We start from the raw sequence: 17,963 nt of genomic DNA, 5'->3' as shown, positions 1-17,963 counted from the left end.
AAAGAAAGGAAGGAAGAAAGGAAGGAAGGAAAGAAGAAAGAAGAAAGAAAGAGAGAAAAGAAAGAGAGAAAGAGAGAAAGAAAAAGAAAAAGAAAGAATAAAGAGAGAGAAAAAGAAAGAAAGAAAAAGAAGAAAGAAGAAAGAAAAAGAGGAAGACAGGGAAACACTTGAAGGGAATGAGACCATCTCTCAGTAGTAGATCACGTTCCTAGGATGCAAGATCTACATTTAATCCAGTACAAAAAAAAAAAGACATAAAGAGAAAATAGAGAAGAAAGGAAGGGAAAAGGGAGGACCACTTAAGAAAAAAACTGATGGTGAGCAGTTTTGAAAGTTATCTTCCATTCATTCAGTCTGAAAATCCCACTTAGACAGAAGGGGGTGTTTGTGCTGAAGCAAACTTTTCATCTATATAAACACTTGTGTTTGGACCAATCACAGCATTCTTCCTTTTGTACCAACACAACAGTCATCTGCTAGGTAAACAGGAAGTGCTTCCTCTGACCTAGGTAGTCATATTTGCAAGGTCACCTAGAGTTCACTGAGGCTTATAAAAGCAGAAAGTCTACTCTAAACCACCATTTGAAATAGTCTAGGCTAGTGATGCTCCTTGAGGAGCTGGAGCAAGCAGCTGTTCTTATCATGTTGTTTCCTTAAGGAGTTCAAAAGTAGAGTGTTCAAAACAGATGGTACTGACATAAAAGGTACTCGGCTGTGTGTTCAGTTGGCAGTCCTTTGCTCAAAGCAGCAAGAACACCAGAAGAGAGTCTACTGTCTGGTGTTAGACTCTTTGGAGAGTCAAACTGCTCCATTCCTCGACTATTTATTTATTTTGCTTCTTTTTAGGAAAATAAACATCAAAAGAAATGTTTGTTAGGGGCTTACTTGATATTGATTGTAATGGTGTTTTCATGGTGTTCTACACATACCCAGTGCCTAGGAGAGATGGTGGATTTCTGTCATCTGTATTAATATCAACATATCGTATGGTATTCTGCATTGACTTTTGTGTCCTAAACAGATCTTGACAACATTGATCTGGAAGTTCACAGAAGAAAGTTATGGTTTCTGGGCAGAAAGGATGTCAATGGGCAGTTGGGGGGTGCAGCTGGAAGGGCAGCACCTGATGTTAAGAAGGCTCTCATGTTTTAGAGAAATTTAAATCTACTCAACAACTACTGGCTGGACGGTGGTTTCCTTGTGCTCTGTTGAGTCTTGTAAGATAAATCTCAAAGGCCAGCTCTCACTGTGTATGAGAATCCTGCGGCTTAGAAACCTGGCTTTAATGAGAATGAAGATAATAGATATGCTCGCCATAGGGGTTATTAGTGTTGGTTCTGGGGTGAAGCCAAACAAAGTGGGTAACTTGTCCTTCTTATGCTTAACTTTTCCAAACCCGAGTGACTGTCTACATGTGCAAACTGAAGTCAGTACTGGAGTCTACATTACCAGATTGCCATGAGGATCAGTGAAATAATGCCTGGATCCTAGTAAACACTCAGCATTTATTAGTACGTGGTGATTATTCACAGAAGTCCATGAAGTCAAAGATAAAAATGAGAAAATCAGGGCTCAGAAAAGCAAGTTACTTAAAAAGGGCCAAAAGCTAAATTCAAACCAATGTCTAAAACCCATGGTTGAACACTAATAGAAATGACATTATAACAACCCATCTCTCTCTCTCTCTCTCTCTCTCTCTCTCTCTCTCTCTTTCTCTCTCTCTCTCTCACTCTCACTCTCTACTAGGACTGAGATGTAACTAGGTAAGGCAGGTACCTAAGAAAGCTAGAGATAGCACAAGCATTTTGTATAAGAGTCTGACTCCTGGAAAATCAGTACATTGTAGGTTTTATTGTTTGGTTGGTTGGTTCCAGTTTTTGAAGTCGGGTCCCTTATAATCCAGGCTAGCCTCACACTTGCTATGCAATCAATGCTGGCCTTAAATTCCTGATCCCTCTGCCTCTCAAGCACTGGAACTGCAAGCATGTAGCGTCATGCCCAGCTCAACACAACACGGATTCATTTCTGAGGAACCTGCTGAGGGCTTGGCTCATGACTGAAGGGAGTGTGTGAACAACAGTGCCAATTGAAAGAGAAAGCTTTTGTTTCTTGTGGAGGTTGTAAGATGTGTCCTCTGTGCATCGAAGCACACCGGCTAGGTCAAGAGTTAAATTGGAATGTATGGCGCTCTTTGCTGTCAATACGATGGAATCTAGAAACCTCTGGGTTTGTCTGTAGCAGTCTGCTCAGATATATTCATCGAGGAGTGGTTATCTTGGGAAGGATTAGAGTCCCCAGCTGAATCAAAAGAAATAGAAGAAGCTATTTGGGTACCGTTTCCTGCCTTGTTTTCTGACCCATAAAGATGTGAGAAGTCCCAGCCAAATGTTCTCAGCACTGTGCCTTTCCCACCATGATGAGCCAAACCATGAGGCAAACTCCTTCCTCCCCACAGTGGTCAAGTGTTTCCTCACAGCAACAGCAAAAGTAACATAGGAAAGGAAAGAAGAGCCTATGATGAAGGTGTGTCTAGAGCTGTAGAAGAGCCCTGAAGGTAGTAGGAGCTTAGTGAATTTGATGAGTGTTCTCCCCTGAGGCATTATGTTAATTCCACAAAGAGATGGCTCCACTTGTTAACTGTGGTTGATGAAAACACACAGATAATGAGGCATTTGTGTGACTATTTATCCAAGCTTTAAGGCTTAGATATTAGTTCATTTTTCTGAGACCATTCCCCCCCTCTCTCTGCAAGATATGGAGTGCCTAAGTATCTGTTCTCAGCATCATCAAAGGAAAGAGCAGTGGGCTGTGGTCAATGCTCTATTCACTTTTTGGCCAATGACCAATGTTAGGCAAGTCTCTGAGCCTCCTTATTATGCCTGCATAAGAGTTTAACACATGACCTGCCACACAGGACAGTCCCCTGCCTCCTCCGACACAGCACTAGAGTTTTCCTTCAGTAACTCCACCAGTTCGGTGTGCTTTGGACACTACCAGACACTAGTAACAATGTACCGTGGTAGACAATCAGCTCTGGCGACACACAAGCACCACTCAGGAGCCATGGGAAGGCAGTGGTCCTGTGAGCAGCTCATAGGGCCTCCTTGTCCCCTGCCGAGAAGGACTGCCCCGCTCAGCGTGAACTGCTCCCAGCGTCTGCAAGGAGATTGCTGTCAGCAGGATGTGGCTCTTCTCTTCCCCCCTGTGTGTCTGCCTCTCCTAGCAATGATTATGTATAAACCCTGGGAAACTGGGAACAGCTTGAGAGTGCGGTCCTAGCCGCCATGGTGCCATGACAACCAGCTTCCCAGCGACCACCCCTAATAACGGGCCACTCGCTCGCCATCTCCTCCACCTGGGCAGAGACTCCCTAGGGGGGCTGAGGCTGCTCTCGGAACAGCTGCAAGAAGCTTCCTGTTGGGAACAAATTACCAGAGACAGAGGAGGGAGTGAAGAGAACTCTTTCTGAGAGGAAAGAGGGTGGAGCTGAGAGGCCTGAGTCTCCAAACTGTGATGTGTGGGAGGAAATCCAAGGACTTGAGGACACTGCCATCATGATCCTGGAGCTTCTGGTCTCAGGAAAGTACAGTCCTGCAGAGAGAGAGAGAGAGGCATAGGGCCCACGGACACCCTTCGCCTCACTAGCCTTACAGGGGAGAGGGGTATAATGGAGTGAAAGACCAATATGAGCCCTCGTAAAGCCAGGCCTGCCCGTCAGCAGATTTCTTCATTAGGCTCCTGTCGAGACCCCCACTGCCAACTCATCATCTTGTCTGGACTGGAGCCACATCCCATCGCTGCTGCCTGCTGGAGAAAATGTGCTCGGAAGACTCCCCGCCCCCCCCCCAATCAATAGCCTTCCAGAACGGCAGCTCGCAAAAAGAGACCAGATCTGCTTACCTAATAAATGACTATTCTTCACAAAAGGATGACAAACAGGCTCACAGTTAATGAACTTCTCTGTGGACACTAGCCTAGACGCAAGCTTTAGACTGACAGCCAGTGCTAAGCCAAGCACAGGGTCTCATTTCCCTTCTCCTTAGATCATAGATTCCGGCTGAGGCAACTACAAAAGCAAGTTCCACCCCCAGAGTTAATGAGCCCTTGAAGGCACACACTCAGGGACCACAGGGTCCTGTGGGGCCCCCGTCTCTCCATCCTTTTTCCTCAGCTATGAAGTAGAGAGGATTCTGCCTCTGTGCCACACCCAGCAGGTGACGGGGGCTGTTGCTGTCAGTGGTGCTTGCTTTCTGTGAAGCCGGTTCTCTGACCTGGAACTTTGTAACTTCTTGTGAAGCTAAAACAAATACAGACTTTTTGAAAATAGCAGGAAGAGCAGCAGGGAGGTGGCTGAGTTGTTAAGTGTTTGCTGAACAAACTCAAGGACCCGAGTTCTAGTCACCAGCACTGGCACAATGTCACACGCTGTAATCCCAACACAGGATCTTTGGAGCTTACTGGACAGCCAGTGTCTATGTAAGCGAGCGCTGGGTTCTATGAGAGACTCTCTCAAAATATAAGGTAGAGAACGACAAAGACATCTGACATTGACCTCTGTCCTCTACCCACATGAGCAGACCTGTGCCGTACACACCCCACACTCCCACACACCCCTTAAACAGAGTGCACATGTACACACAAATACAAGCTTGAACGTACACCAAGTTTACCTGTAAGTTAGGGAAGAGATAACATAGGCATTAGGGTGGTTCAGGAAGGCCCTGAAGGTTGACTCTCAAGTGGGAGAAGCAGGAGAGCAAAGGCAGATGCGGAAACAAGCAAGGATAAAGTCAGAGACTGTGCACACGCTACATAAACCTCCACAGCTCCTCGAAAGCCTGTTCACCATAGGTCACAAGCTGGAGCTCGTGTGGCTCCAGGGGACTTACATTTTATCACACCCTTAGTATTATGTTAAAGTTAGTAACTAACATGTTTTTTTTTTTAATCAAGACTTCCCCCAAATAACATAGACATCTCAGATGAGACAAGCTGACTTACAGATGTGACAGTGTGACTCACACTCCTCCTGCCATTTGTGTGGGCTGTAGACACTCATCGAGCAGCCCCACCGTCTCTGCCGCGTGTCTGTGTGTTTCTACCTTGTCCACTCTCTGCCTGGCCCTGGAGCAGATGAGGGGTAGACCAGAGAGCTCGAAGTGGAGTGCTGGAACCCAAGAGAACGGTGCAGAAATGCTGACAAAGCCTGTTATCTGTGGACAGCAGGGACTGTCTGCAGCATCTGAGCAGGGAGGAGCCTTGCTTTGGGATCACTCATCTGGCACATGGCTGGGCGGTGTGCAGTCTCATGCTCTCCCACTGAACTCTGACAGTCTCGGTGGTTGGTCTGCTTTCTGAAGCTCCTGGCTTCTGGTCCAGTTGGTTCTATCAGATCATGAGCTTAGCAATAGCAATGGAAAGGAGGCAGAGGGCAATGAAGGATGGTTCTGCAGCTCCCAGCCATGCCAAGACAGCTGCTTAGAGAGTAGGCTCTTCAAGTACCCAGAGAAAGAGGAGGAATAGAGGTGACCCAGGGAAACTGGGGCAGCAATGAAGTTGAGGAGAGCATGTGAACTGTTGTCCCCTCCCTCTGCTGCTGATATGGGTGGAAGGACTCAGCATCCTATTGCTGCTATCCAAAATGATCACAGGTTTAGTGAACCTAGGGAGTAGAAAACAAAGTTCTAAACATCAAGTCTGACTCGAACCCAGTTGGGCCGAACCAAGGTGTTTTTGAGATAAGTTTTCTGAAACTCATAATCCTCCCACCACAGCCTCCGGGGTTCTAGAATTTCACCTTCTTGTAGTGTTGGTTGGTTGGTCAGTCGGTGTGTGTGTGTGCACATGTGCTTTCATTGTTTTAAATTTGGTCTCACTCTGTAACCCAGGCTGGCTTTGAACTCCTACCTCCCTCTCCCAAGTGCTGGCATTCCAAGTGTGGTCCCCTACACCCAGATCACCCTCTCAACTTAAACTCTGTCTATTTACAGCCTTAATTGTCCTTGTCTATAATATAGTACAACTTCAAGGGATGCAAATACGGATATCTTAGAGTCTGGAGTGCCAGTATTCCATCTGCCACAGAAAAAAGGAGCACGTTTTCTAATGAGGGCTGACCCAGACCTCTGGTCACAAGAATAAGGAGGAACACAGCAAGCTTCCTGTCCCTGCTCACCCATATAGTCTAGCTCTTACCTGTGCACCTTAAGCCTTCTGTGTGCCGTGTGTCACCTTAATGCTTGTCGATGTAGGGCCGTGTGCCAGGCGTGGTGGAAGTGTCTCCTTGTGTGAACCTAAAAGCTTGGTGTACCTGAGCCAAAAAGGAGCCCTAGTGTTCATTTTTTCCCCTTATTATCTTTGCCACTTTTGTGCTGTCAGCGCAGAATTGGATTATTGCAACAGAAGCCTCCAGAGCCTGGACTGTTTTCTAACTTTAAGCCCTTCTTGATCACTTTCAGCTCCCCTTGTCTTATCATTTCTTTCTTTATAAAGCTTTTGAACATGTCAGAGTCTTCTGGCTGAAAAAAATTAGGTTTTATTTATGCTGCTTTGATTTTTTTTTTTTTTAACATTTGTTTTCATGGCCGGGGGATGGGACACGTGATCCCTGTACACGTGTGGAGGTCAGAGGACCACTTCCAGGAATCGGTTCTCCCATTCCACCATGGGGGTCCAAGGACTGAACTCGGGCCCTCAGGTTTGGTGGTCAGTACCCTCTGAACCGTCTTGCCAGCCCTTTCTTGATTTTTGAATGAGAGTCTCGCTAACGAAGCCCTGGCTTTCTTGGTTCTCTCAATGTAGTTGAGGCTGGCCTCTGCTCACTCATAGCATTCCTCCTACCTCAGATTGTAGGAATACAACACCACGGCTGGCAAACATGAGAGGTCTGTGTGGCATGCACACACACATTCCCATACGGTGTACGTAGAGGTGTTGGCTATCAGTCAGTCACCATCTATCTATCTATCTCTCTCTCTCTCTCTCTCTCTCTCTCTCTCTCTCTCTCAGACAGGCTTTCTCACTGAGCCTGGAGCTCACCATTTTGGCTAAGCTGGCTTGCCAGCAAGTCCCAGGATCTGCCAGACTGCCTCTCCCCCATAACCAGGGCCCGTGTTCCAGATGTGCACTGCCACGCCCAGCTTTTTACAAGAATGCTGAGGGTCCTCATTCTTAGGCAGCAAGTCCTTTGGCTGCTCCCCAGTCCTCAAAAATGAGTTTTTGGCTCATGCTAGTGCTTAGCTTGAATGCTTATTTAAAGACATTTGTGAAGAAAGTATATAATTTTGTAATAACCATGTATAAAAGTTAGAGACAAAAATGTCTTCTGCCTTCACTTCTCTGCTGGGCTGTGCAAGACATCATGTGGCTACAGTGTTCACTGAGGAATGGTTGTTTGTGGAATCGATGGAGGGTGTGTGAAAGCATATCATAAGGACCAAGCCACCGGGCCTCGTTGTTTTCTTGCTTTTGTCCTCCAATGCTGAATCTGATCTCAATTCCCAATCTCTAGCCCACATCTGGAAATCAGGACACTAGCATAAGTACAAGTACAGCAGCCACTAACTAAATCTTAAACTACTTCTCTCACTGTTCTCAGCTGGGCAAAAGCCAGCATCTGCAGCCCAGGGGAATTCTTACCCTCTGTGGGAAAACTGTGGGCCAGTTCTCTCTTTGGGCAAAATGAATGGACGTGTCTTCTGTGTAGTGAAATTTGCTGGCTGCATCTCAATCGGTGAGCCTTTTCTCTTGAGGGGCAAAACTGTTGCCTGCAAATCTCCAAAACTAAACTACCATCTGCCTCACTCCATACAGAAATTTCTGGTTGTCTCCCCATTACGGGGAAATTGTCAACCACATCTCCAAATGGAGAAGCCTGCCAGCTGCATTTCTCCATTGAAGAGATGTCAGCAGAAGTAAGCAATGTAAAACCTGTGCACGAGTCTCAGCGTACTCCTTCCTCGTCACAAGCAAACATTAACATCTCTCCCATCTGCCAAGATCGAGGCCAAGGTCATGGTGGCCTCAAAATGACAGACATTTAAAGCAAAGACATGCACATCAAATAATAGCCCAGAAGTGACATATTTCAGAGGTGACACTAAGTGGACTCAGGTTATATTTGTATATTTATGTGTAGATATATAAGAAAAATAAAGAGAGGGAAAAGCATAGGCTAGAAGCAGCCCAAGTTCTGTATTCCTGCCAGCTATGTATTCCCAAGGACTGTATTCCTGCCAGCTATGAGGACACCTATATTGACTAATTGAATTCATGGGAAAGAGGCTAAAAGACTTAGAAATGTTGAATGAATTCATAACATGCAATACATAGGAGCTCAAGAAGTAGTTGGTTTTAAGAGCGAGGTAATTCCTTGCAGCCTAGATTTCAACTCAGTGTCCCATAACAGGAGTGGGGAGAGTAGGGGAGAGTCCAAGGCATACATTAAGTATATCCAAGACATGAACATTGTGAGTATGGGAACAGAGCCAGTGTACTGTATGGAGAGACGGGTGGGCAGGAGTGGGTTCTGTGGCAGAGGGTTCAGTCTTGCTGGTCTGTTCGCAGTTCCATAATGAGAATAGTGGTAGTTGCCAGCTCATACATTTGAGCATTAGATGAGATGATAGATATATAGGTACATGGTATGTAGATGAATACATAGGTTCAAAGATAGATACTTAGGTACAGAAACCCTGAGGAGTAAGAAATGGTAGTTTATGTTGTATTGACATCTATACAACACATACATATGCCCCTGTTGGTGAATCTGCCATATACCCGTTGAGTAGGTCTAGGCTACCAGGATCCGCATCAGGAACATATCTTCAGGAGAGAGAGCAAAGCCTAGTGTATCTCACATGTTCCTTCCTTTTCTTCTTCCATGTCTCTTTCCTAAAATCTTGTTGGAAACTCTGAAGTTCAGCAGGTCTCTAAAGCCAAGCCAAGGTGATCTCTGGGGAAAAATTTAGGAAATGGTTAATGCTTTGCCACAATCCTAGCAAAATTTGGACATCTCTGACACTGAAACAGAAATGGGTCCTCGGTTCCTTTATTTTGCCCATACACAGCTTATAAGATGTTAAAACTGAATTCACAATTGTATCTCCACTTGCCTAATTGCACATTTGTCTCCTCCAGTCCTCTGAGCCACTGAGACCATCTAGTGTTGTTTGTACGTATTATTATTTCAGGGCTAGCCGCTTGGTATTAGGTAGCTACACCAATCAATACAGTGTCCACAGCCAGTCACTGACAAGGACAGGCATGAACTGTATGTAGCACAGAGCTTGTTGCATGAACTGTATGTAGCACAGAGTTTGTTGGCGCCTCCTTCCCCAACTCTCCCACCTCTCTCCAGGATGGGATGTTTTACTTGGAGTTTCCAAGTCCCAAGGCTAACAAGATTACTGGGAACTGAGACGAATGTGAAACGTCTTGTGCAGTTCTCATCTCTGAGGGTGCCAGTCAAAGGCCAGGGGCTGCAGAGTGAGACCCTGTCTGCAGCAGCAGATAAAGAAGGAATGGACAACAGATGTTACATGTGGTCGTCCTAACACCACCACGCCCACTACTCTTCACAAACAGTAGCTTGAATAAATTGGTCTCTTTTTTTCTGAAAGAGAAAGGAGGGAGGAGGGGGACGGGGCAGTGATGTCAGTAGCAGCGGCGGTGGCGGCACCCAGGACCTTCAGGGTCTCTGTCTCTCCCTTTCCCTCTCCCGCTCCAGTTCATTTCCCAATTCTCTAGGTCTGTTCTCATTGCTAAAGGATTTTTGCTCTTCTAAATTGTTTTGTAGACAGCAGTGTTTGAATTTGGTTCCAGTTTAACTCAGCAAGGTTTGAACAGGCATTTCTGCGCTTGGCCTCTCTGGGCACTGAGCCTTCTACCCAAGCAAGTGAATGAAAAGCAGAAAACAAGCTGCCCCGAAAGCCAGCGAACCCAGAAACCTCAGGGCAGGCTATGGTTCGGCCTCAGGTCCTCATGTCAGTGTTTACTAGGTTGAACCATAAGCAACTGCCATTTTTTTTTTACATTTATTTTTTTCTTTTTTTAAAATTTACTTTTATTTTATGTACAGTGGTGTTTGGCTGTGTATGTCATGTGAGGAGTTACAGAGAGTTGTGAGCTGCCATGTGGGTGCTGGGAATTGAACTCGGGTCCTCTGGAAGAACAGTCAGTGCTCTTAACCTCTGAGCCATCTCCCCATCCCCTCTTTTTTCATATATTGCATTCCAACCACAGTTTCCCCTCCCTCCACCCCTCCCAGTTCCCACACACATACCTTCTTTCTCTCTCCCAAATCCATTCCTCCATTCCCCTTCACCCAAGAGCCAGCCTCCCAGGGCTATCAACTGAACACAGCATAACAAGTTACAATAAGACTAGGCACAAACCCTCATATCAAGTCTGGACAAGGCATCCCAACAGGAGGAAAAGGCAAGAGCAGGCGAAACAGCAGAGACATCTGTTAGGAGTCCCACAAGAACGCCAAGCTACACAGCCATAACATATATACAGAGGGCCCAGCTCAGACCGATGCAGGCTCTGTGGTACCATTTCAGCCTCCGTGAACCCGTATGAGCCCTATGTAATTGATTCTGGGTGCCATGTTCTTGCTTTGCAGGTGCAACTGACATTCTCGTAGCTGAATATCCTCAGCAAATGCATACATTTGCTTTACCACAGGCTAAGCACACAAGTCAAATAATGTTTTAGCTAATCTGGCTTTAGACCCAGTCAAGCAACAAACATTTATTGAATATTTGTCAGTATGGCTATGGATACAAGGAAAACTACAACCAAAATCCTTGCTTCAAAAGTCTCACGTTCTAGTTAAAAGGAAAAAAAACAAATTCATGAATTATTAAATGACAATGTAAGAAATTATGCATTTGTTGGGAGTGAGTATTTAGGCAATTGAAAATGTGATAATGGCTTCAGAGAAAAGAAGAGATCTTGAGGGAAAAAAATGTATGGTGGTGGTTTCTGAAGAAGAATGTGAATCAATGAAGAAAACATCAGGCATTGTGTGGAAATGGAAAATGCCAAAATACAGCCCATGTAGCCAATGTAAGTCAGAGAGAAGACCTGGGTACCATTTATGATGGTTTCAGTAACATATTGTGGAGCCATGCCAATCAGAAGTGGAAATCAGCTACATCCAGCAAGAAAGAGAATCTAAAAATCAGACTTAAGTAGATAATGTTTCTGAAGGACATTGCAGCCACCATTTACATGTTAGAGCACCTGAGTCACCCAAGCTAAGGACAGTCTGACCTTTGACCTAAGACAGTTTGGGGGTTTTCTACACTACAATCCAAGAAAAATGAAAACACATCCATACAGAGAACTGAAAGTGAATATTTACAGTGCCATTAATTGTGTCAGTGGGAACAGCTTACATGTTTATCAACAGAATACCACAATTCCACGCAATTTTTTAACCATGCAAAGAAGATGTTGCAGCCTGATGAACTTTGAAAAATAATATGGTACTTAAGTCTGGCACAAATGACCTGTGTTCTATGGTTGCATTTATATGAAATTGCTAGAATAAAAGCCCAGAAAGTAGTTTGTTATTAGGGTTTTGTCCTGGTTCTGTTTTGTTTTGTGGCAGAGTTTGTAGAAACATGGGAATTTAGATTGTGGTATGATTACATAAATACATCATCATATGTAATTCTGCTGAGTTGTATTTTCAAGTAATATAGATTACAAGTTTTAAAAAAAAACTGAAAAATGTTTAAGTATGTAAAATGACTCCAAGGGCTGGACACACCAAGTGCTACTTGCCTAACACACAGAAGACTCTGGGTTTGTTCCCTAACACCATAATAGAAAGAAAAAAGGAAAGGAGAGAGAGAAGAAAGAGAGGGGAGCGAGAAAAGGACAGAAAAAAGAAGAAAGGAAAAGGAGGCGAGGAAGGAAGAAGAAAGAAAGAAAGAAAGAAAGAAAGAAAGAAAGAAAGAAAGAAAGAGAGAGAAAGAAAGAGAGAAGGAGAGAGAGAGGAGAGGAGAGTGAGAAGGAGAGAGAGAGAAGGAGAGAGAGAGGAGAAAGAGAGGGGAGAGAGGAGAGAGAGAGGAGAGAGAAGAGAGAAAGAAAAGAAAAGAAAGAAAGAAAAGAAAGAAAGAAAGAAAAAGAAAGGAAGAAAGAAAGAAAGGAAACAAAGAATGGAAGGGTGGATAAAGAAGAGGAAAAAAAGAGGTGAGGTAAAAAGAAAATCAAAAAGAGTTCTAAGATGTCTCCTGATATGAACATGCACAATGACATCCAGAGATGAGGGAAAATGTGATCCATATCTAGAGCTTTCAAAGAGGCAGTGTCCCAGCAAGCAGAGTGTGAGACAGGTCCCACACCAGGTCCCACACCAGTTCCCACGCCAAGCCCTTGAAAAAACAGTAATCCACCATTTTTTTGTTTCTGTTTTCAGGAAGCTAGGGCTGTTGGCAACTTCTTTATATTCTACAGACAGCTGCCCTACTTAGAAAGCTCACTGTTAGCTCTCCGGCTGGCCCCAACTTCAGAGTCTGTTCACAAGCCTGTGCTATATTCATCACGTTTTGCTTTTGTCTTTCTTTTGTTCTACAGTTTTTGAAGAGCCAGAAGATCCAAGCAACAGATCCTTTTTCTCTGAAATTATCTCTTCAATTTCGGATGTGAAGTTTAGCCACAGTGGGAGGTATATTATGACCAGAGACTATCTGACCGTGAAAGTCTGGGATCTCAACATGGAAAATCGCCCCATCGAGACATACCAGGTACAGACCACCACCTAGGCCTCCGGATCCAGAACACTCCCTTTGTAGGCCTTTGCATCAGCCTCTGCCTGCAAATGTTTAAAATGCAGAAAAATAGAAGGCTGTTCGTAGTGATGTTTGATAAAGCACTGCAGGCTGCCAGTGCCATGGGACTTCAGATAAGGATGTGCGTGGACCAGTTTTACGCAGTTATAGCCTAGAAATATTGTATGAGGTACGGACCATAGTTAGAGTGAGCATGACAAGCCTGGCCCTGTTCCCATGAAGCTCCCTAGTGAAGGAGCTGACTGGTAGTCAAGGGACCTGCTGAGACCAGGGGAGCCCAAGGTGGGGAAGCTTTGCCGGGTAAGGAAGGTGAAGAAAAAACTGTCACAAGCCTGTTAGAAAGAGGATATGCTTAGAAAAATACCATGGGCTAAAGACCTGGAGTAATAAGAGGACTGTGGTTGAAAAAGTTTACCTTGATTGTGGAACAGAGAGCAGAGCCTGGAGACAAAACAGGGTGGAGTGTTACAAATTCTGCTACGCAGACCTTTGCTTGTCTCAGGCTGGTACAATGGAGATCTATTTAAAAAAAAAAAAAAGTCTTCTACAAGAAGAGGCATTGAAAACAATGGGTTTCACCTTACAGTGTGACAAGGGGAGAGTGCTGATGTGGCCTGAATGATGGCAGGATGATGGAAGGTTAGGGAGGATGGAGAGTCAATAACATCGCTTGCTTACTGAATGCCGAAGGGTGAAAAATCAAGGAGGCCATGGAAGAGGGTCTTGCCTAAAGACCTGGGTAGAGGATGGCAGAAACCCTGGTGGAGGGAACAAGAGAGAAGGCATTCCGGGTATTTTTATTGGAAGAGCTTGACCAGATTTGGAAGTAGAAAGGATACTAAAAAACCATGCAAAGGAAAGAGAGATCAATCAAGGGACAGAAATAACTGCTCTTATTTTAATATATCTTTCATTAGATAAAAAGAAATGAGGCAAGGAAGGGGGAATCTAGGCAGACAGATTTGATTTATATTGTTTTACTTGAGATGCATTCATATATCACAGAATTCCCTCATTTCAGAGTATGTAACTCCCTAGAATTTAGTATATTCACAGACTTGTAGATCCATTACCAACTCCAGAACATTTTGTCACTATGATTTTAAAAGAGCATTCTGGTTGCACTGAGGAGAAACACTATAATAGAGACATGTGAAGAGATCGAAAGGATAGATTTTAAAGTTATTGTAAACTGCCTTTTTATTTTTCACAATTTATTCATTTTATATTCCAATTGTAGCCACCTCCCTCATCTCCTCCCCCTCTCACCCTCTTTCCTTCTCCCCCCCCAAACCTCTTCCCCTAGTCCACTGAAAGGGGGAGATCTCCCTCCCCACCATCCAACCCCTATCAAGCATCATCAGGACTACCTGCATCTTCTTCCTCTGTGGCCTGACAAGCCTCGCCACCAGGGGGAAGTGATCAAAAAGCAGGCAATCAAGTTCATGTCAGAGGCAGCCCCTGCTTACTTGGGATCCCACGTGGAGACTGAGCTGCCTATGGGCTACATCTGAGCAGGGGGGTCTAGGTCCTCTCCATGCACGAATAGTCCTTGGTTGGTGCATCAGTCTCTTCAGGGCCTTCCGACCCCTGCCCAGATTTTTTGGCTTTTATGGTTTCCTTGTGAAGCTCCTGTCCCCTCCGGGTCCTTATATCCACTCCCAGACTCCCTATCTTAGTTAGGGTTTCTATTGCTGTGTTGAAACACTATGACCTAAAAGCAAGTTGAAGAGAAAAGGCTTTATTTGGCTTACACTTCCACGTTGCTGTTCATTATTGAAAGCAGTCAGGACAGGAACTTAAACAGGGCAGAATCCTGGAAGCAGGAGCTGATGCAGAGGCCATGGAGGAGTGCTGCTTAATGGCTTGCTTCCCCTGGCTTGCTCAGCCTGCTTCCTTTAGAACCGAGGACCACCAGCCCTGGAATGATTAATTGGAAAAATGCCTTACAGCTGGATCTCATGGAGGCATTTCCTCAACTCAGGCTCCTTCCTCTCCAATGACTCTAACGTATGTCAAGTTAACACAAAACCAGACACACAATCTTTGGCAAATGGGTAATATCAGCCTTAATGAAGGTGTCAGCAATAGAGGTACCCAGATTCCCAGTATAATTTCCAAAGTAAAATCACTAAGGTCTGGTGTGTGTTATAAGAAGAAAAATGCGAGTGACGTCCCTAATTTAATGCCTTTAACAATGAGAGAAGCAGAGTTGCTTTTTTAGTAGATCAGGAGATTGGGGGGTTTATGTTTTGAACATGTTAAGCTAATGAATCATAAACAGGGATAGGAGGTAGACAGACCAGTGCGAGTACATAGTAGATCTTCAAACTCAGATCTAGAAGAATCCCCCTAGATATTGAGTATATTTAAAGAGACTGGGACCAGCCCTGCGGGTCTTGTGTTTTCAGGCTGAGAACCGGAAGATGACTTGGTAAAGGAGATTGAGAGGAAGGGACCTGAGAGGTATAAGGAAAACTCAGAGAAGTGTTCAGCTTTATGAGTGGATGAAAGAGAGCAAGAGAGAGAGAGAGAGGGAGGACTGAGCACTGGGTTTAGACATGGCAACATTGACAATACCCTAACAGGGGAATAGGGTTACTGAGTATCTTGTCAGAGGACACTCAAGAGACTATAAAGAAGAAAGACTGTGAGCATATAAGCTAGCTATGAAAGCAGAGAAGGACTGGTAGGATATGGGATGCCGGCAGAAGGAAGGTGTAGTGTGTTTAGGGGTGACTGGAATAAACAGTGGAGACACAACTGAGGGAGCTGAGTCCTCAAAGGACACAAAAAGGGATATAGAGTCCAGGAAAAACTGGCTTAAGGGATGTGAGCGGTTCATCTGTCAGAGGAATAAAGCAGTGTACATAGCTCATATTCAGGGAACTAATAAGTTCCATGCTGAGACTCATATACCTGCATGTTTCCTTCTATTTTCTCAGTAAAATAAGAAAACTCATCTGCTGAATAGGGGAAAATCTTTAAAATATCCATTTAACAAAAGGAGGTACTGTAAAGCCACTCAGGGGTCAGCTTAATGTCTATATTGTTCACTTAAAACCTGAGGATCTTGACAGGAGCTAGGGGTATAACTTGGCTGGCAGAATACTTACCTAGCTTTCAGAAAGCCCTTGGTTCATCCCCCAGGAACGCATAAACTGGGCATAATGGTACAGACCTATAATCCCAGCACTCAGGAAGTGGAGGCAGGAGGAGCAGTTCAAAGACTGCTGGATCCTCAGCCTCGGATACATGAGAACTTGTTTGAAAGAGAGAGGTTTGTTGAACACGCGCACTAAGTGCAGTTGTCCTGACCGACTGACAAACCTAAGGGATCTAAGAAAGAACAAAGCGCTCAGGTCGGTGGCCTTGAAGAACTGACAGAATCAAGATACTATGAACTAAAAAGAAAGTAGCAATAGGAGGAGACTTGCACAGAAGATATTGCTGTAGTCATGTGACGGTAGGGGCAGGAAGGAAAATTCACTGAATGTGATGGTAGGTAAGAAGCAGGGTATTAGGGTCTCGAAGAATACTGACAGGAAGAAAGAAAGTTGGAGAGAGAGGGAAGTACTCAAGTTTCTTCAAGGAATGACACTGCTTTTGATGATAGAAGACCAGTGGATAGCAAGAAGTTGAGTTTGAATGTATGACATCAGTGGAACTGAGAACAAGACAGAAACGGTTGTCATGAGGAGCAGGGCAGCCTGTTTTTTTAGCACATGGACTTGGGAGCAAAATCCCACATCAGCCCCTGGGGTGCCGGAAGGAGTAGCAGTGTCTTCAGAGACGAGAACAGGAAGGAAAGGGAGTTTGAAGATACTGGAGTATCTGAGGGCCGATGGAGTGCCACAGTACATCACAGTGGAGCCTAAGGACCAGAATTCGGGCCCAACAGATAGAGTGACTGTTGTGGTACACACATGGTCCAAGAGCTGTGTTCTCCTATAAATCCTAGACTTCCTGGCTCGGCTCGGAAGTTACTATCCCCCACTAGTGCCTCAGCCCTGGGTATTTGGCCCAGCGTAAAACTAGTGCCTTTTTCCAGCTGCAGAAAATAAGCCATACGGTTTCACAGGCCTTGATACAAAAGAGAAGGCGATGTGACTTGAACCAGAGTGTGGGTGGATATTTCAGTGGGCAGCCTTCCAGAGAGCCTTGACTAGAAAAGAGAAGATTAAGGACACTTGGTGGCAAAAGCAATTACTACTTTTATTTTAGGAAAAGGTTTTTGGAACAAATGTTAGTTTTAGACCATGGGTCCTGGTTCTGAAGCTGTGTTCAGCTCGTGCCAGACTTGGAAATCATATGCGAAGAACACTAAGAAATAGGTGGCCCAGCATGTGTATTGAACTGAAGTACCACATTTTAACTTAGAACGGTGTGCCTCAGAGCCACTTACACTTAAATACTACATCAGTGTACGATCTAAAATTGATAAACTCTCAGTGAATATCTGGAATGGTCTTGGGAAACGCACTGTAGACGGGCACACTACACAACCTTGCCCGTGGACGTAGAGCAGAGATGCCCAGCTTTCTAATGCAGTGGATCTCAACCTTCCTAATGCCTGCACCCTTTATTACAGTTCATGTTGTGGTGACCCCCAGCTGTGGAATTATTTTTGGTGCTACCTCGTAACTGTAATTTTGCTGCTATTATAAATCATAACATAAATATCTGTGTTCTTGGGCGGTCTTAGACGACCCCTGTGAAAGGGTTGTGATCCACAGTTTGACAACCACTGACAGAATGCTGCTGGAGCAGCACTGCCTTCCCAGAAAAGAGCAGGCAAAGAGGAAGAAGTGGTGGACAGTGGACACGAGTGGACAGTGCTCTTCCTGTGCATCCACCAACAGAACCCAAGCATGTTGCTGTGACTATAGACTTCAGTATTATTTGCTGTTCTCAAACTTCCCTACAAAATAGAGGACCACCTACATCTGACGGACCGAATCCACGCCCTCCGCCTGATTTTGATAAATAACAGCCATTGACTGCTTTCATGCCACATAAAGACAATTAAGTAGCTAGAACAGAGACTATCACCATGGGCCCAAATGTTTACAATAAATTGAGTGCCCCTAACCTAAAAAGCTCGAAAGCCCAAAACTCGGTGAACACCAACATAAGGCCACAGTGGAAAATCTCATATCG

At 44.8% G+C, this 17,963-nt stretch overlaps 1 protein-coding gene across 3 annotated transcripts in view; it reads left to right on the top strand.

Annotated features, from left to right (window-relative positions):
• The window catches only part of Ppp2r2b (protein phosphatase 2 regulatory subunit Bbeta), a 393,858-nt gene that overhangs the window by 367,406 nt on the left and 8,489 nt on the right, over positions 1–17,963 (top strand). For all 3 annotated transcript variants that reach the window (XM_055622592.1, XM_055622593.1, XM_055622594.1), the window contains one exon: positions 12,589–12,758. In XM_055622592.1, the coding sequence (XP_055478567.1) occupies positions 12,589–12,758 (170 nt within the window). The remainder of the gene's footprint in view (positions 1–12,588; positions 12,759–17,963) is intronic.

Source organism: Psammomys obesus, unplaced genomic scaffold (genome assembly GCF_907164565.1).
Source record: "Psammomys obesus unplaced genomic scaffold, mPsaObe1.curated_primary_1811, whole genome shotgun sequence".
In the NCBI taxonomy this organism is placed as follows: domain Eukaryota; kingdom Metazoa; phylum Chordata; class Mammalia; order Rodentia; family Muridae; genus Psammomys; species Psammomys obesus.
The sequence above is the reverse complement of the archived record's forward strand: the minus strand, read 5'-3'. Positions and strand labels throughout refer to the sequence as shown.